The 25,784-nt window shown below is 42.7% G+C and overlaps 1 protein-coding gene across 1 annotated transcript in view; it reads right to left on the reverse strand.

The window, feature by feature from the left end:
• Positions 1-21,074: 21,074 nt before the first annotated feature.
• LOC100373582 (E3 ubiquitin-protein ligase HERC2-like) overlaps positions 21,075-25,784 on the reverse strand; it is a 78,491-nt gene continuing 73,781 nt past the window's right edge. The window contains exons 71-76 of the mRNA XM_085498050.1: positions 25,247-25,441; positions 24,893-25,027; positions 24,498-24,660; positions 24,169-24,274; positions 23,767-23,979; positions 21,075-23,265 (exon numbers count right to left, since the gene is read on the reverse strand). Of these exons, the coding sequence (XP_085354176.1) occupies positions 23,002-23,265; positions 23,767-23,979; positions 24,169-24,274; positions 24,498-24,660; positions 24,893-25,027; positions 25,247-25,441 (1,076 nt within the window). The 3' untranslated portion in view covers positions 21,075-23,001. The remainder of the gene's footprint in view (positions 23,266-23,766; positions 23,980-24,168; positions 24,275-24,497; positions 24,661-24,892; positions 25,028-25,246; positions 25,442-25,784) is intronic.

A 25,784-nucleotide genomic window follows, 5' to 3' on the forward strand; every position in this document is an offset into this window, starting at 1 on the left:
TGCCTATCACGTTGTTGTAAATGCCTATCACGTTGTGGTAAATGCCTACCACGTTGTGGTAAATGCCTATCACGTTGTGGTAAATGCCTATCACGTTGTGGTAAATGCCTATCACGTTGTTGTAAATGCCTACCACGTTGTTGTAAATGCCTATCACGTTGTGGTAAATGCCTATCACGTTGTGGTAAATGCCTATCACGTTGTGGTAAATGCCTATCACGTTGTGGTAAATGCCTATCACGTTGTGGTAAATGCCTATCACGTTGTTGTAAATGCCTATCACGTTGTGGTAAATGCCTATCACGTTGTGGTAAATGCCTTTCACGTTGTGGTAAATGCCTATCACGTTGTTGTAAATGCCTATCACGTTGTGGTAAATGCCTATCACGTTGTGGTAAATGCCTATCACGTTGTGGTAAATGCCTATCACGTTGTGGTAAATGCCTATCACGTTGTGGTAAATGCCTATCACGTTGTGGTAAATGCCTATCACGTTGTGGTAAATGCCTTTCACGTTGTGGTAAATGCCTATCACGTTGTTGTAAATGCCTATCACGTTGTTGTAAATGCCTATCACGTTGTGGTAAATGCCTATCACGTTGTGGTAAATGCCTATCACGTTGTGGTAAATGCCTACCACGTTGTGGCGAATGCCTATCACGTTGTAGTAAATGCCTATCACGTTGTTGTAAATGCCTATCACGTTGTGGTAAATGCCTATCACGTTGTTGTAAATGCCTATCACGTTGTTGTAAATGCCTATCACGTTGTTGTAAATGCCTATCACGTTGTTGTAAATGCCTATCACGTTGTGGTAAATGCCTATCACGTTGTGGTAAATGCCTACCACGTTGTGGCGAATGCCTATCACGTTGTTGTAAATGCCTATCACGTTGTGGTAAATGCATATCACGTTGTGGTAAATGCCTACCACGTTGTGGCGAATGCCTATCACGTTGTGGTAAATGCCTATCACGTTGTGGTAAATGCCTACCACGTTGTGGTAAATGCCTACCACGTTGTTGTAAATGCCTATCACGTTGTGGTGAATGACTATCACGTTGTTGTAAATGCCTATCACGTTGTGGTAAATGCCTATCACGTTGTGGTAAATGCCTATCACGTTGTGGTAAATGCCTATCACGTTGTGGTAAATGCCTATCACGTTGTGGTAAATGCCTATCACGTTGTGGTAAATGCCTATCACGTTGTGGTAAATGCCTATCACGTTGTGGTAAATGCCTATCACGTTGTGGTAAATGCCTTTCACGTTGTGGTAAATGCCTATCACGTTGTTGTAAATGCCTATCACGTTGTTGTAAATGCCTATCACGTTGTGGTAAATGCCTATCACGTTGTGGTAAATGCCTATCACGTTGTGGTAAATGCCTACCACGTTGTGGCGAATGCCTATCACGTTGTGGTAAATGCCTATCACGTTGTTGTAAATGCCTATCACGTTGTGGTAAATGCCTATCACGTTGTTGTAAATGCCTATCACGTTGTTGTAAATGCCTATCACGTTGTTGTAAATGCCTATCACGTTGTTGTAAATGCCTATCACGTTGTGGTAAATGCCTATCACGTTGTGGTAAATGCCTACCACGTTGTGGCGAATGCCTATCACGTTGTTGTAAATGCATATCACGTTGTGGTAAATGCCTATCACGTTGTGGTAAATGCCTATCACGTTGTGGTAAATGCCTATCACGTTGTGGTAAATGCCTATCACGTTGTTGTAAATGCCTATCACGTTGTGGTGAATGCCTATCACGTTGTTGTAAATGCCTACCACGTTGTTGTAAATGCCTACCACGTTGTGGTAAATGCCTACCACGTTGTGGTAAATGCCTATCACGTTGTGGTAAATGCCTATCACGTTGTGGTAAATGCCTATCACGTTGTTGTAAATGCCTATCACGTTGTTGTAAATGCCTATCACGTTGTGGTAAATGCCTATCACGTTGTTGTAAATGCCTATCACGTTGTTGTAAATGCCTATCACGTTGTGGTGAATGCCTATCACGTTGTGGTAAATGCCTATCACGTTGTGGTGAATGACTATCACGTTGTTGTAAATGCCTATCACTTTGTGGTAAATGACTATCACGTTGTGGTGAATGCCTATCACGTTGTTGTAAATGCCTATCACGTTGTGGTGAATGACTATCACGTTGTTGTAAATGCCTATCACGTTGTGGTAAATGACTATCACGTTGTGGTGAATGCCTATCACGTTGTTGTAAATGCCTATCACGTTGTGGTGAATGACTATCACGTTGTTGTAAATGCCTATCACGTTGTGGTAAATGCCTATCACGTTGTGGCGAATGCCTATCACGTTGTGGTAAATGCCTATCATGTTGTGGTAAATGCCTATCACGTTGTTGTAAATGCCTACCACGTTGTGGTAAATGCCTTTCACGTTGTTGTAAATGCCTATCACGTTGTGGTAAATGCCTATCATGTTGTGGTAAATGCCTATCACGTTGTTGTAAATGCCTACCACGTTGTGGTGAATGCCTATCACGTTGTGGTAAATGCCTATCACGTTGTGGTAAATGCCTATCACGTTGTTGTAAATGCCTATCACGTTGTGGTAAATGCCTATCACGTTGTGGTAAATGCCTATCACGTTGTTGTAAATGCCTATCACGTTGTTGTAAATGCCTATCACGTTGTTGTAAATGCCTATCACGTTGTGGCGAATGCCTATCACGTTGTGGTAAATGCCTATCACGTTGTGGTAAATGCCTATCACGTTGTTGTAAATGCCTATCACGTTGTGGTAAATGCCTATCACGTTGTGGTAAATGCCTATCACGTTGTGGTAAATGCCTATCACGTTGTTGTAAATGCCTATCACTTTGTGGTAAATGCCTACCACGTTGTGGTAAATGACTATCACGTTGTTGTAAATGCCTTTCACGTTGTGGTAAATGCCTTTCACGTTGTGGTAAATGCCTATCACGTTGTTGTAAATGCCTATCACGTTGTTGTAAATGCCTATCACGTTGTGGTAAATGCCTTTCACGTTGTGGTAAATGCCTATCACGTTGTTGTAAATGCCTTTCACGTTGTGGTAAATGCCTTTCACGTTGTGGTAAATGCCTATCACGTTGTGGTAAATGCCTATCACGTTGTGGTAAATGCCTATCACGTTGTGGTAAATGCCTATCACGTTGTTGTAAATGCCTTTCACGTTGTGGTAAATGCCTATCACGTTGTTGTAAATGCCTATCACGTTGTGGTGAATGACTATCACGTTGTGGTAAATGCCTATCACGTTGTTGTAAATGCCTACCACGTTGTTGTAAATGCCTATCACGTTGTGGTGAATGACTATCACGTTGTGGTAAATGCCTATCACGTTGTGGTAAATGCCTATCACGTTGTTGTAAATGCCTACCACGTTGTTGTAAATGCCTATCACGTTGTGGTGAATGACTATCACGTTGTGGTAAATGCCTATCACGTTGTGGTAAATGCCTATCACGTTGTGGTAAATGCCTCTCACGTTGTGGTGAATGACTATCACGTTGTGGTAAATGCCTATCACGTTGTGGTAAATGCCTATCACGTTGTTGTAAATGCCTATCACGTTGTGGTAAATGCCTACCACGTTGTGGTAAATGCCTATCACGTTGTGGTAAATGCCTATCACGTTGTGGTAAATGCCTATCACGTTGTTGTAAATGCCTACCACGTTGTTGTAAATGCCTATCACGTTGTGGTAAATGCCTATCACGTTGTGGTAAATGCCTATCACGTTGTGGTAAATGCCTATCACGTTGTGGTAAATGCCTATCACGTTGTGGTAAATGCCTATCACGTTGTTGTAAATGCCTATCACGTTGTGGTAAATGCCTATCACGTTGTGGTAAATGCCTTTCACGTTGTGGTAAATGCCTATCACGTTGTTGTAAATGCCTATCACGTTGTGGTAAATGCCTATCACGTTGTGGTAAATGCCTATCACGTTGTGGTAAATGCCTATCACGTTGTGGTAAATGCCTATCACGTTGTGGTAAATGCCTATCACGTTGTGGTAAATGCCTATCACGTTGTGGTAAATGCCTTTCACGTTGTGGTAAATGCCTATCACGTTGTTGTAAATGCCTATCACGTTGTTGTAAATGCCTATCACGTTGTGGTAAATGCCTATCACGTTGTGGTAAATGCCTATCACGTTGTGGTAAATGCCTACCACGTTGTGGCGAATGCCTATCACGTTGTGGTAAATGCCTATCACGTTGTTGTAAATGCCTATCACGTTGTGGTAAATGCCTATCACGTTGTTGTAAATGCCTATCACGTTGTTGTAAATGCCTATCACGTTGTTGTAAATGCCTATCACGTTGTTGTAAATGCCTATCACGTTGTGGTAAATGCCTATCACGTTGTGGTAAATGCCTACCACGTTGTGGCGAATGCCTATCACGTTGTTGTAAATGCCTATCACGTTGTGGTAAATGCCTATCACGTTGTGGTAAATGCCTACCACGTTGTGGCGAATGCCTATCACGTTGTGGTAAATGCCTATCACGTTGTGGTAAATGCCTACCACGTTGTGGTAAATGCCTACCACGTTGTTGTAAATGCCTATCACGTTGTGGTGAATGACTATCACGTTGTTGTAAATGCCTATCACGTTGTGGTAAATGCCTATCACGTTGTGGTAAATGCCTATCACGTTGTGGTAAATGCCTATCACGTTGTGGTAAATGCCTACCACGTTGTGGTAAATGCCTACCACGTTGTTGTAAATGCCTATCACGTTGTGGTGAATGACTATCACGTTGTTGTAAATGCCTATCACGTTGTGGTAAATGCCTATCACGTTGTGGTAAATGCCTATCACGTTGTTGTAAATGCCTATCACGTTGTGGTAAATGCCTACCACGTTGTTGTAAATGCCTATCACGTTGTGGTAAATGCCTATCACGTTGTTGTAAATGCCTATCACGTTGTTGTAAATGCCTATCACGTTGTGGTAAATGCCTATCACGTTGTTGTAAATGCCTATCACGTTGTTGTAAATGCCTATCACGTTGTGGTAAATGCCTATCACGTTGTGGTAAATGCCTATCACGTTGTGGTAAATGCCTATCACTTTGTGGTAAATGCCTATCACGTTGTGGTAAATGCCTATCACGTTGTTGTAAATGCCTATCACTTTGTGGTAAATGCCTATCACGTTGTGGTAAATGCCTACCACGTTGTTGTAAATGCCTATCACGTTGTTGTAAATGCCTATCACGTTGTGGTAAATGCCTATCACGTTGTGGTAAATGCCTATCACGTTGTGGTAAATGCCTATCACGTTGTTGTAAATGCCTATCACGTTGTTGTAAATGCCTATCACGTTGTGGTAAATGCCTACCACGTTGTTGTAAATGCCTATCACGTTGTTGTAAATGCCTATCACGTTGTTGTAAATGCCTATCACGTTGTTGTAAATGCCTATCACGTTGTTGTAAATGCCTATCACGTTGTTGTAAATGCCTATCACGTTGTGGTAAATGCCTATCACGTTGTGGTAAATGCCTATCACGTTGTTGTAAATGCCTATCACTTTGTGGTAAATGCCTATCACGTTGTGGTAAATGCCTATCACGTTGTTGTAAATGCCTATCACTTTGTGGTAAATGCCTATCACGTTGTGGTAAATGCCTATCACGTTGTGGTAAATGCCTATCACGTTGTGGTAAATGCCTATCACGTTGTGGTAAATGCCTACCACGTTGTTGTAAATGCCTATCACGTTGTTGTAAATGCCTATCACGTTGTTGTAAATGCCTATCACGTTGTGGTAAATGCCTATCACGTTGTGGTAAATGCCTATCACGTTGTGGTAAATGCCTATCACGTTGTTGTAAATGCCTATCACGTTGTTGTAAATGCCTATCACGTTGTTGTAAATGCCTATCACGTTGTGGTAAATACCTATCACGTTGTGGTAAATGCCTACCACGTTGTTGTAAATGCCTATCACGTTGTGGTAAATGCCTATCACGTTGTTGTAAATGCCTATCACGTTGTTGTAAATGCCTATCACGTTGTTGTAAATGCCTATCACGTTGTGGTAAATGCCTATCACGTTGTTGTAAATGCCTATCACTTTGTGGTAAATGCCTATCACGTTGTGGTAAATGCCTATCACGTTGTTGTAAATGCCTATCACTTTGTGGTAAATGCCTATCACGTTGTGGTAAATGCCTATCACGTTGTGGTAAATGCCTATCACGTTGTGGTAAATGCCTATCACGTTGTGGTAAATGCCTACCACGTTGTTGTAAATGCCTATCACGTTGTTGTAAATGCCTACCACGTTGTTGTAAATGCCTATCACGTTGTTGTAAATGCCTATCACGTTGTGGTAAATGCCTATCACGTTGTGGTAAATGCCTATCACGTTGTTGTAAATGCCTATCACGTTGTTGTAAATGCCTATCACGTTGTGGTAAATGCCTATCACGTTGTGGTAAATGCCTATCACGTTGTGGTAAATGCCTATCACGTTGTTGTAAATGCCTATCACGTTGTGGTAAATGCCTATCACGTTGTTGTAAATGCCTATCACTTTGTGGTAAATGCCTATCACGTTGTTGTAAATGCCTATCACGTTGTGGTAAATGCCTATCACGTTGTGGTGAATGCCTATCACGTTGTTGTAAATGCATATCACGTTGTGGTAAATGCCTACCACGTTGTTGTAAATGCCTATCACGTTGTTGTAAATGCCTATCACGTTGTGGTAAATGCCTACCACGTTGTGGTAAATGCCTATCACGTTGTGGTGAATGCCTATCACGTTGTGGTAAATGCCTATCACGTTGTGGTAAATGCCTATCACGTTGTTGTAAATGCATATCACGTTGTGGTAAATGCCTACCACGTTGTTGTAAATGCCTATCACGTTGTTGTAAATGCCTATCACGTTGTGGTAAATGCCTACCACGTTGTGGTAAATGCCTATCACGTTGTGGTGAATGCCTATCACGTTGTGGTAAATGCCTATCACGTTGTGGTAAATGCCTATCACGTTGTTGTAAATGCATATCACGTTGTGGTAAATGCCTACCACGTTGTTGTAAATGCCTATCACGTTGTGGTAAATGCCTATCACGTTGTGGTAAATGCCTATCACGTTGTGGTAAATGCCTATCACGTTGTGGTAAATGCCTATCACGTTGTTGTAAATGCCTACCACGTTGTGGTAAATGCCTTTCACGTTGTGGTAAATGCTTATCACGTTGTTGTAAATGCATATCACGTTGTGGTAAATGCCTATCACGTTGTGGTAAATGCCTATCACGTTGTGGTAAATGACTATCACGTTGTGGTAAATGCCTATCACGTTGTTGTAAATGCATATCACGTTGTGGTAAATGACTATCACGTTGTGGTAAATGCCTATCACGTTGTTGTAAATGCTTATCACGTTGTGGTAAATGCCTATCACGTTGTGGTAAATGACTATCACGTTGTTGTAAATGCCTATCATGTTGTGGTAAATGCTTATCACGTTGTTGTAAATGCATATCACGTTGTGGTAAATGACTATCACGTTGTGGTAAATGCCTATCACGTTGTTGTAAATGCTTATCACGTTGTGGTAAATGCCTATCACGTTGTGGTAAATGACTATCACGTTGTTGTAAATGCCTATCACGTTGTTGTAAATGCATATCACGTTGTGGTAAATGACTATCACGTTGTTGTAAATGCCTATCATGTTGTGGTAAATGCCTATCACGTTGTGGTAAATGCCTATCACGTTGTGGTGAATGCCTATCACGTTGTGGTAAATGCCTATCACGTTGTTGTAAATGCTTATCACGTTGTGGTAAATGCCTATCATGTTGTGGTAAATGCCTATCACGTTGTGGTAAATGCCTATCACGTTGTGGTAAATGCCTATCACGTTGTGGTAAATGCCTTTCACGTTGTTGTAAATGCCTATCACGTTGTGGTAAATGCCTATCACGTTGTGGTAAATGCCTTTCACGTTGTTGTAAATGCTTATCACGTTGTGGTAAATGCCTATCACGTTGTGGTAAATGCCTATCACGTTGTGGTAAATGCCTATCACGTTGTGGTAAATGCCTATCACGTTGTGGTAAATGCCTATCACGTTGTGGTAAATGCCTTTCACGTTGTTGTAAATGCTTATCACGTTGTGGTAAATGCCTTTCACGTTGTTGTAAATGCCTATCACGTTGTTGTAAATGCCTATCACGTTGTGGTAAATGCCTATCACGTTGTGGTAAATGCCTTTCACGTTGTTGTAAATGCTTATCACGTTGTGGTAAATGCCTATCACGTTGTGGTAAATGCCTATCACGTTGTGGTAAATGCCTATCACGTTGTGGTAAATGCCTATCACGTTGTGGTAAATGCCTATCACGTTGTTGTAAATGCCTATCACGTTGTTGTAAATGCCTATCACGTTGTGGTAAATGCCTATCACGTTGTGGTAAATGCCTATCACGTTGTGGTAAATGCCTATCACGTTGTGGTAAATGCCTATCACGTTGTGGTAAATGCCTATCACGTTGTGGTAAATGCCTATCACGTTGTTGTAAATGCCTATCACGTTGTTGTAAATGCTTATCACGTTGTGGTAAATGCCTATCACGTTGTGGTAAATGCCTATCACGTTGTGGTAAATGCCTACCACGTTGTGGTAAATGCCTTTCACGTTGTTGTAAATGCCTACCACGTTGTGGCAAATGCCTATCACGTTGTGGTAAATGCCTTTCACGTTGTTGTAAATGCCTACCACGTTGTGGCAAATGCCTATCACGTTGTGGTAAATGCCTTTCACGTTGTGGTAAATGCCTATCACGTTGTGGTAAATGCCTTTCACGTTGTTGTAAATGCCTACCACGTTGTGGCAAATGCCTATCACGTTGTGGTAAATGCCTTTCACGTTGTGGTAAATGCCTATCACGTTGTGGTAAATGCCTATCACGTTGTGGTAAATGCCTATCACGTTGTGGTAAATGCCTTTCACGTTGTTGTAAATGCCTACCACGTTGTGGCAAATGCCTATCACGTTGTGGTAAATGCCTTTCACGTTGTTGTAAATGCCTATCACGTTGTTGTAAATGCCTACCACGTTGTGGTAAATGCCTATCACGTTGTGGTAAATGCCTATCACGTTGTGGCGAATGCCTTTCACGTTGTGGTAAATGCCTATCACGTTGTGGTAAATGCCTATCACGTTGTGGTAAATGCCTACCACGTTGTGGCAAATGCCTATCACGTTGTGGTAAATGCCTTTCACGTTGTTGTAAATGCCTATCACGTTGTTGTAAATGCCTACCACGTTGTGGTAAATGCCTATCACGTTGTGGTAAATGCCTATCACGTTGTGGCGAATGCCTTTCACGTTGTGGTAAATGCCTTTCACGTTGTTGTAAATGCCTACCACGTTGTGGCAAATGCCTATCACGTTGTGGTAAATGCCTTTCACGTTGTTGTAAATGCCTATCACGTTGTTGTAAATGCCTACCACGTTGTGGTAAATGCCTATCACGTTGTGGTAAATGCCTATCACGTTGTGGCGAATGCCTTTCACGTTGTGGTAAATGCCTATCACGTTGTGGTAAATGCCTATCACGTTGTTGTAAATGCCTATCACGTTGTGGTAAATGCCTATCACGTTGTTGTAAATGCCTATCACGTTGTGGTAAATGCCTATCACGTTGTTGTAAATGCCTATCACGTTGTTGTAAATGCCTATCACGTTGTGGTAAATGCCTATCACGTTGTGGTAAATGCCTATCACGTTGTGGTAAATGCCTATCACGTTGTGGTAAATGCCTATCACGTTGTTGTAAATGCCTATCACGTTGTTGTAAATGCCTATCACGTTGTGGTAAATGCCTACCACGTTGTGGCAAATGCCTATCACGTTGTTGTAAATGCCTACCACGTTGTGGTAAATGCCTACCACGTTGTGGTAAATGACTATCACGTTGTGGTAAATGCCTATCACGTTGTTGTAAATGCCTATCACGTTGTTGTAAATGCCTATCACGTTGTGGTAAATGCCTATCACGTTGTTGTAAATGCCTATCACGTTGTGGCGAATGCCTTTCACGTTGTGGTAAATGCCTATCACGTTGTGGTAAATGCCTATCACGTTGTGGTAAATGCCTATCACGTTGTGGTAAATGCCTATCACGTTGTTGTAAATGCCTATCACGTTGTGGTAAATGCCTATCACGTTGTTGTAAATGCCTATCACGTTGTGGTAAATGCCTATCACGTTGTGGTAAATGCCTACCACGTTGTGGTAAATGCCTACCACGTTGTGGTAAATGCCTATCACGTTGTTGTAAATGCCTATCACGTTGTGGTAAATGCCTACCACGTTGTGGCAAATGCCTATCACGTTGTTGTAAATGCCTACCACGTTGTGGTAAATGCCTACCACGTTGTGGTAAATGACTATCACGTTGTTGTAAATGCCTATCACGTTGTTGTAAATGCCTATCACGTTGTTGTAAATGCCTATCACGTTGTGGTAAATGCCTATCACGTTGTGGCGAATGCCTATCACGTTGTGGCGAATGCCTATCACGTTGTGGTAAATGCCTATCACGTTGTGGTAAATGCCTATCACGTTGTTGTAAATGCCTATCACGTTGTTGTAAATGCCTATCACGTTGTGGTAAATGCCTATCACGTTGTGGCGAATGCCTATCACGTTGTGGTGAATGCCTATCACGTTGTTGTAAATGCCTATCACGTTGTGGCGAATGACTATCATGTAATGGTGAATGACTATCACGTTGTTGTAAATGCCTACCACGTTGTGGTAAATGCCTATCACGTTGTTGTAAATGCCTATCACGTTGTTGTAAATGCCTATCACGTTGTGGCGAATGACTATCATGTAATGGTGAATGACTATCACGTTGTGGTAAATGACTATCACGTTGTGGTAAATGCCTATCACGTTGTGGTAAATGCCTACCACGTTGTGGTAAATGCCTATCACGTTGTGGTGAATGCCTATCACGTTGTTGTAAATGCCTATCACGTTGTGGCGAATGACTATCATGTAATGGTGAATGCCTATCACGTTGTTGTAAATGCCTACCACGTTGTGGTAAATGCCTATCACGTTGTGGTAAATGCCTATCACGTTGTTGTAAATGCCTACCACGTTGTGGTGAATGCCTATCACGTTGTGGTAAATGCCTACCACGTTGTTGTAAATGCCTATCACGTTGTGGTGAATGACTATCACGTTGTGGTAAATGCCTATCACGTTGTGGTGAATGCCTATCACGTTGTGGTAAATGCCTACCACGTTGTGGTAAATGACTATCACGTTGTTGTAAATGCCTATCACGTTGTGGTAAATGCCTATCACGTTGTGGTAAATGCCTATCACGTTGTTGTAAATGCCTATCACGTTGTGGTAAATGCCTATCACGTTGTGGTAAATGCCTATCACGTTGTTGTAAATGCCTATCACGTTGTGGTAAATGCCTATCACGTTGTGGTAAATGCCTATCACGTTGTGGTAAATGCCTATCACGTTGTGGTAAATGCCTATCACGTTGTGGTAAATGCCTATCACGTTGTGGCGAATGCCTATCACGTTGTGGTAAATGCCTATCACGTTGTGGTAAATGCCTATCACGTTGTGGCGAATGCCTATCACGTTGTGGTAAATGCCTATCACGTTGTGGTAAATGCCTATCACGTTGTGGTAAATGCCTATCACGTTGTGGTAAATGCCTATCACGTTGTTGTAAATGCCTTTCACGTTGTGGTAAATGCCTATCACGTTGTTGTAAATGCCTATCACGTTGTGGTAAATGCCTATCACGTTGTTGTAAATGCCTATCACGTTGTGGTAAATGCCTATCACGTTGTTGTAAATGCCTATCACGTTGTGGTAAATGCCTATCACGTTGTGGTAAATGCCTATCACGTTGTGGTAAATGCCTATCACGTTGTGGTAAATGCCTATCACGTTGTGGTAAATGCCTATCACGTTGTGGTAAATGCCTATCACGTTGTGGTAAATGCCTATCACGTTGTGGTAAATGCCTATCACGTTGTGGTGAATGCCTATCACGTTGTGGTAAATGCCTATCACGTTGTGGTAAATGCCTATCACGTTGTGGTAAATGCCTATCACGTTGTGGTAAATGCCTATCACGTTGTGGTAAATGCCTATCACGTTGTGGTAAATGCCTATCACGTTGTGGCGAATGCCTATCATGTAATGTGAATGCCTATTATGTAATGGTGAATGCCTATCATGTAATGGTGAATGCCTATCATGTAATGTAAATGAGTAGGATAAGACAGTCATGGCTTTCCATAGTCCATGTCCTCCTTAACCAGGAGTTGCCAGCCACTCCAATCCCCGTAGCTGCTAGTCAGCTATTCACGCATACATGGTGTTTTTCTCGCTTTTGAATGCTGAACGAAGGACATGACGCCGGTCTCAAAAATGAAGCCAATCACGATCTCCCAAACGTTGCCTGGACCAGGGACCAATCACAAACAAGAATAGACAATGAATTAACACCTCTGTTTTCCCGACGCTGGCGAACTTTTCCACATGCTAACACAAAAATCTTTTGTCTTCTACCGACTTCCTGTTCCGGTTCGTCTTTGAGAACGCAAATATTTCAGTTTGTGCGTACCGTCGACTCGTAGGACAACTCACAAAGTGGCCTGACTCAACCAGCAGAATGCCTTCATGCGACTTTTGGCGACTCGTAGGACAACTCGCAAAGTGGCCTGACTCGACTAGCAGAATGCCTTCATGCGACTTTTGGCGACTCGTAGGACACATCGCAAAGTGGCCTGACTCGACTAGCAGAATGCCTTCATGTGACTTTTGGCAACTCGCAGGACACATCGCAAAGTGGCCTGACTCGACTAGCAGAATGCTTTCATGCGACTTTTGGCGACTCGTAGGACACATCGCAAAGTGGCCTGACTCGACTAGCAGAATGCCTTCATGCGACTTTTGGCGACTCGCAGGACACATCGCAAAGTGGCCTGACTCGACTAGCAGAATGCTTTCATGCGACTTTTGGCGACTCGTAGGACACATCGCAAAGTGGCCTGACTCGACTAGCAGAATGCCTTCATGCGACTTTTGGCGACTCGTAGGACACATCGCAAAGTGGCCTGACTCGACTAGCAGAATGCTTTCAAGCGACTTTTGGCGACTCGTAGGACACATCGCAAAGTGGCCTGACTCGACTAGCAGAATGCCTTAATGCGACTTTTGGCGACTCGCAGGACACATCGCAAAGTGGCCTGACTCGACTAGCAGAATGCTTTCATGCGACTTTTGGTGACTCGTAGGACACATCGCAAAATGGCCTGACTTGACTAGCAGAATGCCTTCATGCGACTTTTGGCGACTCGCAGGACACATCGCAAAGTGGCCTGACTCGACTAGCAGAATGCTTTCATGCGACTTTTGGCGACTCGCAGGACACATCGCAAAGTGGCCTGACTCGACTAGCAGAATGCTTTCATGCGACTTTCGGCGACTTGTAGGACACATCGCAAAGTGGCCTGACTCGACTAGCAGAATGCCTTCATGCGACTTTTGGCGACTCGTAGGACACATCGCAAAGTGGCCTGACTCGACTAGCAGAATGCCTTCATGCGACTTTTGGCGACTCGTAGGACACATCGCAAAGTGGCCTGACTCGACTAGCAGAATGCCTTCATGCGACTTTTGGCGACTCGCAGGACACATCGCAAAGTGGCCTGACTCGACTAGCAGAATGCTTTCATGCAACTTTTGGCGACTCGTAGGACACATCGCAAAATGGCCTGACTTGACTAGCAGAATGCCTTCATGCGACTTTTGGCGACTCGCAGGACACATCGCAAAGTGGCCTGACTCGACTAGCAGAATGCTTTCATGCGACTTTTGGCGACTCGCAGGACACATCGCAAAGTGGCCTGACTCGACTAGCAGAATGCTTTCATGCGACTTTCGGCGACTTGTAGGACACATCGCAAAGTGGCCTGACTCGACTAGCAGAATGCCTTCATGCGACTTTTGGCGACTCGTAGGACACATCGCAAAGTCGCCTGACTCGACTAGCAGAATGCCTTCATGCGACTTTTGGCGACTCGTAGGACACATCGCAAAGTGGCCTGACTCGACTAGCAAAATGCTTTCATGCAACTTTTGGCGACTCGTAGGACACATCGCAAAGTGGCCTGACTCGACTAGCAGAATGCCTTCATGCGACTTTTGGCGACTCGTAGGACACATCGCAAAGTGGCCTGACTCGACTAGCAGAATGCCTTCATGCGACTTTTGGCGACTCGTAGGACACATCGCAAAGTGGCCTGACTGGACTAGCAGAATGCTTTCATGCGAATTTTGGCGACTCGTAGGACACATCGCAAAGTGGCCTGACTCGACTAGCAGAATGCTTTCATTCGACTTTTGGCGACTCGCAGGACAACTCGCAAAGTGGCCTGACTCGACTAGCAGAATGCCTTCATGGGACTTTTGGCGACTCGTAGGACACATCGCAAAGTGCCCTGACTCAACTAGCAGAATGCTTTCATGCAACTTTTGGCGACTCGTAGGACAACTCGCAAAGTGGCCTGACTCGACTAGCAGAATGCCTTCATGCGACTTTTGGCGACTCGTAGGACACATCGCAAAGTAGCCTGACTCGACTAGCAGAATGCCTTCATGCGACTTTTGGCGACTCGTAGGACAACTCGCAAAGTGGCCTGACTCGACTAGCAGAATGCTTTCATGCGACTTTTGGCAACTCGTAGGACACATCACAAAGTGGCTTGACTCGACTAGCAGAATACTTTCATTCGACTTTTGGCGACTCGCAGGACAACTCGCAAAGTGGCCTGACTCGACTAGCAGAATGCTTTCATGCGACTTTTGGCGACTCATAGGACACATCGCAAAGTGGCCTGACTCAACTAGCAGAATGCTTTCATTTGACTTTTGGCGACTCGCAGGACAACTCGCAAAGTGGCCTGACTCGACTAGCAGAATGCCTTCATGCGACTTTTGGCGACTCGTAGGACAACTCGCAAAGTGGCCTGACTCGACTAGCAGAATGCTTTCATTCGACTTTTGGCGACTCGCAGGACAACTCGCAAAGTGGCCTGACTCGACTAGCAGAATGCCTTCATGCGACTTTTGGCGACTCGTAGGACAACTCGCAAAGTGGCCTGACTCGACTAGCAGAATGCTTTCATGCGACTTTTGGTGACTCGTAGGACACATCGCAAAGTGGCCTGACTCGACTAGCAGAATGCTTTCATACGATTTTTGGCGACTCGTAGGACACATCGCAAAGTGGCCTGACTCGACTAGCAGAATGCTTTCATTCGACTTTTGGCGACTCGCAGGACAACTCGCAAAGTGGCCTGACTCGACTAGCAGAATGCCTTCATGTGACTTTTGGCGACTCGTAGGACAACTCGCAAAGTGGCCTGACTCGACTAGCAGAATGCTTTCATGCGACTTTTGGCGACTCGCAGGACACATCGCAAAGTGGCCTGACTCGACTAGCAGAATGCTTTCATGCGACTTTTGGCGACTTGTAGGACACATCGCAAAGTGGCCTGACTCGACTAGCAGAATGCCTTTTGGCGACTCGTAGGACACATCGCAAAGTGGCCTGACTCGACTAGCAGAATGCCTTCATGTGACTTTTGGCGACTCGTAGGACACATCGCAAAGTGGCCTGACTCGACTAGCAGAATGCCTTCATGCGACTTTTGGCGACTCGTAGGACACATCGCAAAGTGGCCTGACTGGACTAGCAGAATGCTTTCATGCGAATTTTGGCGACTCGTAGGACACATCGCAAAGTGGCCTGACTCGACTAGCAGAATGCTTTCATTCGACTTTTGGCGACTCGCAGGACAACTCGCAAAGTGGCCTGACTCGACTAGCAGAATGCCTTCATGGGACTTTTGGCGACTCGTAGGACACATCGCAAAGTGCCCTGACTCAACTAGCAGAATGCTTTCATGCAACTTTTGGCGACTCGTAGGACAACTCGCAAAGTGGCCTGACTCGACTAGCAGAATGCCTTCATGCGACTTTTGGCGACTCGTAGGACACATCGCAAAGTAGCCTGACTCGACTAGCAGAATGCCTTCATGCGACTTTTGGCGACTCGTAGGACAACTCGCAAAGTGGCCTGACTCGACTAGCAGAATGCTTTCATGCGACTTTTGGCGACTCGTAGGACACATCGCAAAGTGGCTTGACTCGACTAGCAGAATACTTTCATTCGACTTTTGGCGACTCGCAGGACAACTCGCAAAGTGGCCTGACTCGACTAGCAGAATGCTTTCATGCGACTTTTGGCGACTCGTAGGACACATCGCAAAGTGGCCTGACTCGACTAGCAGAATGCTTTCATTTGACTTTTGGCGACTCGCAGGACAACTCGCAAAGTGGCCTGACTCGACTAGCAGAATGCCTTCATGCGACTTTTGGCGACTCGTAGGACAACTCGCAAAGTGGCCTGACTCGACTAGCAGAATGCTTTCATTCGACTTTTGGCGACTCGCAGGACAACTCGCAAAGTGGCCTGACTCGACTAGCAGAATGTCTTCATGCAACTTTTGGCGACTCGTAGGACAACTCGCAAAGTGGCCTGACTCGACTAGCAGAATGCTTTCATGCGACTTTTGGTGACTCGTAGGACACATCGCAAAGTGGCCTGACTCGACTAGCAGAATGCTTTCATACGATTTTTGGCGACTCGTAGGACACATCGCAAAGTGGCCTGACTCGACTAGCAGAATGCTTTCATTCGACTTTTGGCGACTCGCAGGACAACTCGCAAAGTGGCCTGACTCGACTAGCAGAATGCCTTCATGCGACTTTTGGCGACTCGTAGGACAACTCGCAAAGTGGCCTGACTCGACTAGCAGAATGCTTTCATGCGACTTTTGGCGACTCGCAGGACACATCGCAAAGTGGCCTGACTCGACTAGCAGAATGCTTTCATGCGACTTTTGGCGACTTGTAGGACACATCGCAAAGTGGCCTGACTCGACTAGCAGAATGCCTTCATGCGACTTTTGGCGACTCGTAGGACACATCGCAAAGTGGCCTGACTCGACTAGCAGAATGCCTTCATGTGACTTTTGGCGACTCGTAGGACACATCGCAAAGTGGCCTGACTCGACTAGCAAAATGCTTTCATGCAACTTTTGGCGACTCGTAGGACACATCGCAAAGTGGCCTGACTCGACTAGCAGAATGCCTTCATGCGACTTTTGGCGACTCGTAGGACACATCGCAAAGTGGCCTGACTCGACTAGCAGAATGCCTTCATGCGACTTTTGGCGACTCGTAGGACACATCGCAAAGTGGCCTGACTGGACTAGCAGAATGCTTTTATGCGACTTTTGGCGACTCGTAGGACACATCGCAAAGTGGCCTGACTCGACTAGCAGAATGCTTTCATTCGACTTTTGGCGACTCGCAGGACAACTCGCAAAGTGGCCTGACTCGACTAGCAGAATGCCTTCATGGGACTTTTGGCGACTCGTAGGACACATCGCAAAGTGCCCTGACTCGACTAGCAGAATGCTTTCATTCGACTTTTGGCGACTCGCAGGACAACTCGCAAAGTGGCCTGACTCAACTAGCAGAATGCCTTCATGCGACTTTTGGCGACTCGTAGGACACATCGCAAAGTGGCCTGACTCGACTAGCAGAATGCTTTCATTCGACTTTTGGCGACTCGCAGGACAACTCGCAAAGTGGCCTGACTCGACTAGCAGAATGCCTTCATGGGACTTTTGGCGACTCGTAGGACAACTCGCAAAGTGGCCTGACTCGACTAGCAGAATGCTTTCATTCGACTTTTGGCGACTCGCAGGACAACTCGCAAAGTGGCCTGACTCAACTAGCAGAATGCCTTCATGCGACTTTTGGCGACTCGTAGGACACATCGCAAAGTAGCCTGACTCGACTAGCAGAATGCCTTCATGCGACTTTTGGCGACTCGTAGGACAACTCGCAAAGTGGCCTGACTCGACTAGCAGAATGCTTTCATGCGACTTTTGGCGACTCGTAGGACACATCGCAAAGTGGCTTGACTCGACTAGCAGAATACTTTCATTCGACTTTTGGCGACTCGCAGGACAACTCGCAAAGTGGCCTGACTCGACTAGCAGAATGCTTTCATGCGACTTTTGGCGACTCGTAGGACACATCGCAAAGTGGCCTGACTGGACTAGCAGAATGCTTTTATGCGACTTTTGGCGACTCGTAGGACACATCGCAAAGTGGCCTGACTCGACTAGCAGAATGCTTTCATTCGACTTTTGGCGACTCGCAGGACAACTCGCAAAGTGGCCTGACTCGACTAGCAGAATGCCTTCATGGGACTTTTGGCGACTCGTAGGACACATCGCAAAGTGCCCTGACTCGACTAGCAGAATGCTTTCATTCGACTTTTGGCGACTCGCAGGACAACTCGCAAAGTGGCCTGACTCAACTAGCAGAATGCCTTCATGCGACTTTTGGCGACTCGTAGGACACATCGCAAAGTGGCCTGACTCGACTAGCAGAATGCTTTCATTCGACTTTTGGCGACTCGCAGGACAACTCGCAAAGTGGCCTGACTCGACTAGCAGAATGCCTTCATGGGACTTTTGGCGACTCGTAGGACAACTCGCAAAGTGGCCTGACTCGACTAGCAGAATGCTTTCATTCGACTTTTGGCGACTCGCAGGACAACTCGCAAAGTGGCCTGACTCAACTAGCAGAATGCCTTCATGCAACTTTTGGCGACTCGTAGGACACATCGCAAAGTAGCCTGACTCGACTAGCAGAATGCCTTCATGCGACTTTTGGCGACTCGTAGGACAACTCGCAAAGTGGCCTGACTCGACTAGCAGAATGCTTTCATGCGACTTTTGGCGACTCGTAGGACACATCGCAAAGTGGCTTGACTCGACTAGCAGAATACTTTCATTCGACTTTTGGCGACTCGCAGGACAACTCGCAAAGTGGCCTGACTCGACTAGCAGAATGCTTTCATGCGACTTTTGGCGACTCGTAGGACACATCGCAAAGTGGCCTGACTCGACTAGCAGAATGCTTTCATTTGACTTTTGGCGACTCGCAGGACAACTCGCAAAGTGGCCTGACTCGACTAGCAGAATGCCTTCATGCGACTTTTGGCGACTCGTAGGACAACTCGCAAAGTGGCCTGACTCGACTAGCAGAATGCTTTCATGTGACTTTTGGCGACTCGTAGGACACATCGCAAAGTGGCTTAACTCGACTAGCAGAATGCCTTCATGCGACTTTTGGCGACTCGTAGGACAACTCGCAAAGTGGCCTGACTCGACTAGCAGAATGCTTTCATGCGACTTTTGGCGACTAGCAGGACACATCGCAAAGTGGCTCTAGTTATACCCATACATACCTCTCTCACTGGATTATTTTTGTCATGTTGAGAAACTTTCGGAAGCGCGGACAATTCATGACCACAAGTACAACTTGAAATTGAAACAAACTAGAAAACTAGAAAATATTTATAGAAGATAATATTTGGTAATCGTAACTATTAAAAATGGCTCTTTATCGATAGCATAGAAGAAAATGTTATAGCAAATATTTGTTGTTTTCAAGCTGCGCCCCGTCCAAAAATTGCATAATTTCATGATTCAAGATATTGGTAAATGTATTAATATATTATTTCCAGAAATTGATAGTTAAGTTTACCCAAAATTTCTCCGTGCATAAAATGAATAAACATCACTAGAGTAGGCAAGGCATTGAAATACGTCTGTTATGGCAGTCTGTCACAATTATACACCGAATCCTTTTATTGCATTGGTATTACAAATAGATTATCTTTTTCTTTCTTGCATTCAGAATGCATCTTTTGTACAATTCACACATTCGAACTGTGGCGGCACCAAGGAGTCAGATAAATTACGCCACCAACGGCTTTAACTCTTATCGCCAAACCTATAATTATATGCGACCATAGAAAACGTAATGGAGTTACCAACAGATATTTCTGAAATTGAGAAAAAAAAGCTAACATTGTTTGAAGATTGTGAAAAGAAATGGAGAAAATGGACTTTGTATCAAGTTTCATTAAAGTATCTGTTTTTTTAAAACTTAAGTGTCCTGCATTCACTTTCAGGGATTTAGGTTTTTGTTTGAGAGGAATAATTGTTTTCCAATTTCTTTATTTCGTGTCTGTTGTGAAGATGGAGACGGATTTCTTGACCACCTAGTCCTTAGCATCATTTCCCCCAGTTCCCAAATGCTACACACTGTGACGTTATTCAGTCTGTTCACGTTCAACAATAAATGTTGCACACAGATCAGTACCAGGTTGGGATCTACTGTGATAATATTACCGTAAATTGTTGTTAACAACAGAACACATGCATGTACTAGTATATTTAATAGGAGCAGCAACAAACAACTCTGTTATACTTTTGTGAATGGCAACTAGCTCTAGTCATGGCACACATGTATGCCCCCAGACTTTAAACAAGAGTCCTCTAACTGTGACTGTGAGAAGGAATGGAACGGCAATACTGCAGTGCGAGACACGGTTTTGCTAATTATATAACAATACTTTGTTTAATGTAGCTATTTTTCTCTTTCTTGCAGTCATAGTAAGTATTATACCACTCATGCATAATCTCTTGCTGGTGGTCATTTTTGAAGTGCAACATGCTTCAATTCAAAATAAACAACTTTAGACTAGTTTGAGAATTGGCATACTTCAATGTCAAACTAATTTTTTTGGCATGTATAAATCATTACACAATTAGTTACAAAACCACATTTTTATGATAAATCATACTATATTATTATCATTGTCTCTTTAGTAAAAATTAAAAATTGTTTTTGACTTACAATACGTGATGGTATTGCAGGAAATGTGTATGTTGGTGAGTGTTTCAGTTTTGTATTTGATAGTTATTTTTTAAATTGGGACATGGATTAAGTTTAAACTTTAATTCATTCACTCGCTCACTCACAGACAGACAGACATACATACAGACAGACAAGTCTATTTTTGTCTCATGTATTTATTGTGTAAATTCCAATATTACACACATGCTAGTTGAATAAAAAAAAAGCATCTTGTCAGAAAAAAAGTCTAGTTTCAAGATTTTGTAAATAACATACTCTTACAAAACAAAAACAATTATAACACAAGAAGTTCTGGTCCGACATGATTTAATTGGCTTTTTCAATCAGTTTATTAATTTAAGTTAAATCAATCAAATTATGGGTAGTACTTTTGAAAACTTATTTACAATAGCATTCACTGCTTTCTACAGAGCACTGAAACCTGCATGTGGTAGATTTTCAATGAAATGTACCAGAAGCCTATTAAAAGTACCACAGTCAGAGTTTGGAAACAAACAATGGGTTTTACATGCACAGTGTCAGAAATATTGGGGCAGCCAATTTGCAAACTCTCTAGCAAATTGGCTAACTGTTTGTGTTTTGGCTAAACAGTTGGCTTTCTAATCTCACTGGTGCCGACTCATGGTCGCGTTCACTCTGGGCAAGTCTATAATGCATTGGGGAGCATAGAATGCTTTTACGTAGCCTGGTACATGTCTGGATTTCCCTGAATGATTTGCTTTGTTACGCGAGGCGTGATACTGTAAAAGTAGTTTCCCTGGTCAGCCTGAGAATAGCCACAGTCAGTTGGCATATAAGTGATACAAATGTAATATGATAAATGTGATTAATTAACTGATATTTATTATATGGGCGCAGCCATCTTGAACACTGCTTGAAACAACAGATTCCTGCAAATCAGGAAGGAAATAAAAACATTAAGCCAACCACTAAAAAAATTTGACCTCGTTTTTGTGTGGACAATCCCTTGTATACCGACACCTCATTACACAAAGAATATAGAACATTTTCCCCGGTATATATGAAAGCGAAATCACCATCCAACTTTAAGACCGACGCTGATTAGCTCCCATAGTATGATGACCGTCCCCTACTGGTATATAGACCAAAGCAGTTAGCCAATTTGCTAGCGAGTTTGCAAATTGGCTGCCACAATACTTCTGAGGCTTGCTGTAATTCAAACGATATGCTGCTGCAACGACTGTGACACTGTCTTGGGACGAGTTTTTAAAATGCTGATCCACTTGACCAAAAAGCACATATACTTGTAAATATTAGGAAATATCAGTATTTATAAATAATAAACATGTACTAATCAGTTCCCTTGTATTTTACAGACAAATACAGTTGTATGTGGGAGGCAAGATTTTGTTTTAAAAAAAAAAAAAAAAAAAAAAAAAAATACATTATATAAGCACCCCTCATATTTGCCTTCAGAATTTCAGTAAGCCTATTTTTTACTTTGATCTGGTTCAGGAGAAATAAAAAATAATTATTGTGCTTAATGTTACTCAAAATAAGCGACATAAATATATTATCGATATATTTGATTGATCATATTGATATTTTTTAACACATGAATACTTTTTCAGTGTCTGTTTAGCTGCCTACTTCACTACAAAAAGCTGTACACATAATTGTACATCATGTAAAATTAAAATACAACATGTATCAAGATATTGGAATAGAAATTAAATATTTTCAACAGTAATAGTAAAAATCCTAAATGCAGAACTATCTTACACACAATATGAATCATTCTTATTTCAAAAATAAAATAAGAAAGCTTGCTCTAAACATATATTTAAAAAAATAGCTTATTGGTTGCTTGACTTCAATACTAAGATCAAATTTAATTGGTCAATAATGACATGCACCTGGCTCAGCAACCAATCAAAAATCTGTATGCAAATTTAATTTAATTTTTTTTTTACAGACTGATAATATACACACAATTTGGTGACAGTTTTGAAGAACAATTACTGCCGTTATCTGTAACTAATTTAAATTAACAGTGTCTAGATAGGATTCGTTTGGTTCATCATATACAGACAATAACAGCACACTTAGTCTGATTCTGGTTCGGTATCCGATTCCACGCTATCAATGTCTTCGTCATCGCTCTCGTCTGTCGTATCATCACCGACTGGTTCACCGGTGAGTGCAATTCTGGCATAGTCATCAGTGTCAATTGATTTGCAAAAATGGATGGCATATTTTAATTTCTCTCGCAGCACTTCTCTGCAAGAATACCGGGGCATTTTAAGCAAGAAGAAACAAGTGTAGGATTCTGGCAAGAAGTGATCTGGAGGGTTGTACTTGTCCAACACCTACAAGGGAATAAATAAATGAACACATTTTGGATTACCATATTGTTGAAGTATTCTGACACAGTCCTTTACACAGTTGAACAATATGTATCTTGTAGTGTAGAACACTGGCACAAAAAAAATGGGATTAACACCAGATCTTCTGGTTGTGACAAGGATGCCTGGGTTTTATGCACTAAGGCCAGGACAGTACTCATCTGATAAGATAGCAATCGCTCAAGCTATAGACTTTATCTTCTATGAGCTTTTTGCGCAAAACCTAACACAATACATTTGGTGGTCTGAGCAATATATAAACATGAACTTCTGAGTAAGCAGCAAGAAGAATCAAGCAATCATAAACCTTTCTGAGCAAGATTATATAGCATCTAAGATACTGATAAATCTGAAATAAACACAGTTTATTAGAGTTGGAGATGCATTGACAAAGTCCATTATCAAAAGTTACTATTTACCAGTGTGATGAGAGCAATAACCTTCTATGTTAATAACTGAACATACCTGAAGGACAAAGTCCCTGCCTCTGAAATCAGCGATTGTACGTGGCAAGCGAGTTCTCCCCCAAACAAATCTTAGAAATAGAGATCTCTCTGTGTTTGAAAACTCCTCCATGACTTCCCAGAACCATTGCACCAGTGGTGCCGTGGCATCTGTTCCTTTATAGGTGGCTACACTCTTCAGTAAATGTAAGGGAATATCTGGGCTACCGCAGATCTATGAACATAATCATAATACACCAATCACAAAATGTAAATTGAAGCATGTTATCAATTACTACCAATAGTGAGATAGTGACAGCGATTTAAAAAAAAATACCCTTTTCAATCAGAATAGAAAGAGAATCTTATAGAATAGAATAGAGAATCTTATGGAACAGAATCTTGTAGAATCTAGAATACTGACCATTGTCTCCAGTTCGTATCCAGTAAACAGTGAAAGCAGTGGTACTGGTATCACTTTAGCCATGCCTTCTCTCACCCATTGCAGCTGATCATAGAACTCATGTAACCTATTAGAAAACACAGTATTTCATTTAGTAATTGAAGTCTGTCTTGACTTAGTACAAGATGGATAGAATTCTTAACATACATGTACAGTACAATTGAGTGAAATTTACTGCTTCTATTTATAGTGTTGTAGCACATTGCTTGTGATTTATTTTTATTGTGAACTCACAAAGTGCAAAGTAAAAAAGGAAATTGTAGACTTGAGACTCAAGTCTATTGTGATACCTGTAATTAAGAGCAGCTCTGACATATTCATTCCGGTTTTCAAGATTGATCCGTGAATACTTTGAACTGAGTTGCATTTCTTGTCCACTGGCACTAGGGGTACTGAACGGCATCTCCATTTCACTAAAAACTTCAGATTCCATATCTCGGATACACATCAGACCTGTAAGATGTACAATCACATTCTTTAGTGTATTAACACATTGTCTGCTGTAAGCTTACACAGATAGCCACAGTGAATGTGAGAGGGTACACTGATTGACAGGACGCAAAACACAAATTTAAACAGCTTTGAACAATAAATTCCCACTGTCATCAAATAAGAAATGCAGCACACTGTCTGTAGTATCAGCGATTACAATACATTCCAATAAACTGATATCAATGAGACTAACCTGGTACATAATCTTTGTCAACCTCTGTCAAGTCAGACACTGTTAACGGCATGCCAGCTAATTGCTTCCACACAGGCTCTGCTAGGTTCAAACTAAGAGGACTGCCAGTACGAATAGCTATACCCATTAAAATACCTAACAAGTAAAATAACAATATCAAGTCATCAAATACTCGCATACACTCAAATACTCAAATACTGAGAATGATAAATTCACCAAGCAATAAATATACATAAATTTAAGAATAAATTGAATTTAGAAAAATCTCTTGTGTAAAACATTAGATTCATTCATCTACACACTCACTCACTCACTCACTTATTCATTCATGCATGCATTCATTAGGATACTAACCTAGAAACTGAAGCAGTTTTTTGTGTATTTCTGATTTTAAGTGTGGATTAAGAAGGAAACAGTCTCTGTTAGCACCAGATTCATCACGCCCGTTTGGTGTCACAATCAGCAACGGTACAGAACCGTTCTGTAATTCGTCACACATTTCAGCAATAGATTCACTATATCCACCACCACAGTCATCTACACTCTCACCTGAAATAGCAAAACATTTTGAAAGTTAACATTTTTACCCTTTCACCACTATTGTCAAGTGTTCCTTGTATGCATTTTTTTTTTCAAAATTGACACTATAGAAAGATGCCTAGCTATGAAAGGGTTGCATATTCACTTAAAATTGCTCAGCTTACTAGTTAATGCTCATCTGTTTTAAAGCAATTATCATAAAATGGAATGCTATGCACAGAAATTGTGAGACGAGCTTGAGAAACTGTCACCTACTCACAGTTCGGTGAGAATTTTTATATAATTTGTCACCAATTTGTGAGGCAGGATTTAAAATTATCACAGTTTAGTTTGCGAGAATCCAAATTTGTTT

This window comes from Saccoglossus kowalevskii, chromosome 4, assembly GCF_978046115.1.
Source record: "Saccoglossus kowalevskii chromosome 4, keSacKowa6.1, whole genome shotgun sequence".
Classification (NCBI taxonomy): domain Eukaryota; kingdom Metazoa; phylum Hemichordata; class Enteropneusta; family Harrimaniidae; genus Saccoglossus; species Saccoglossus kowalevskii.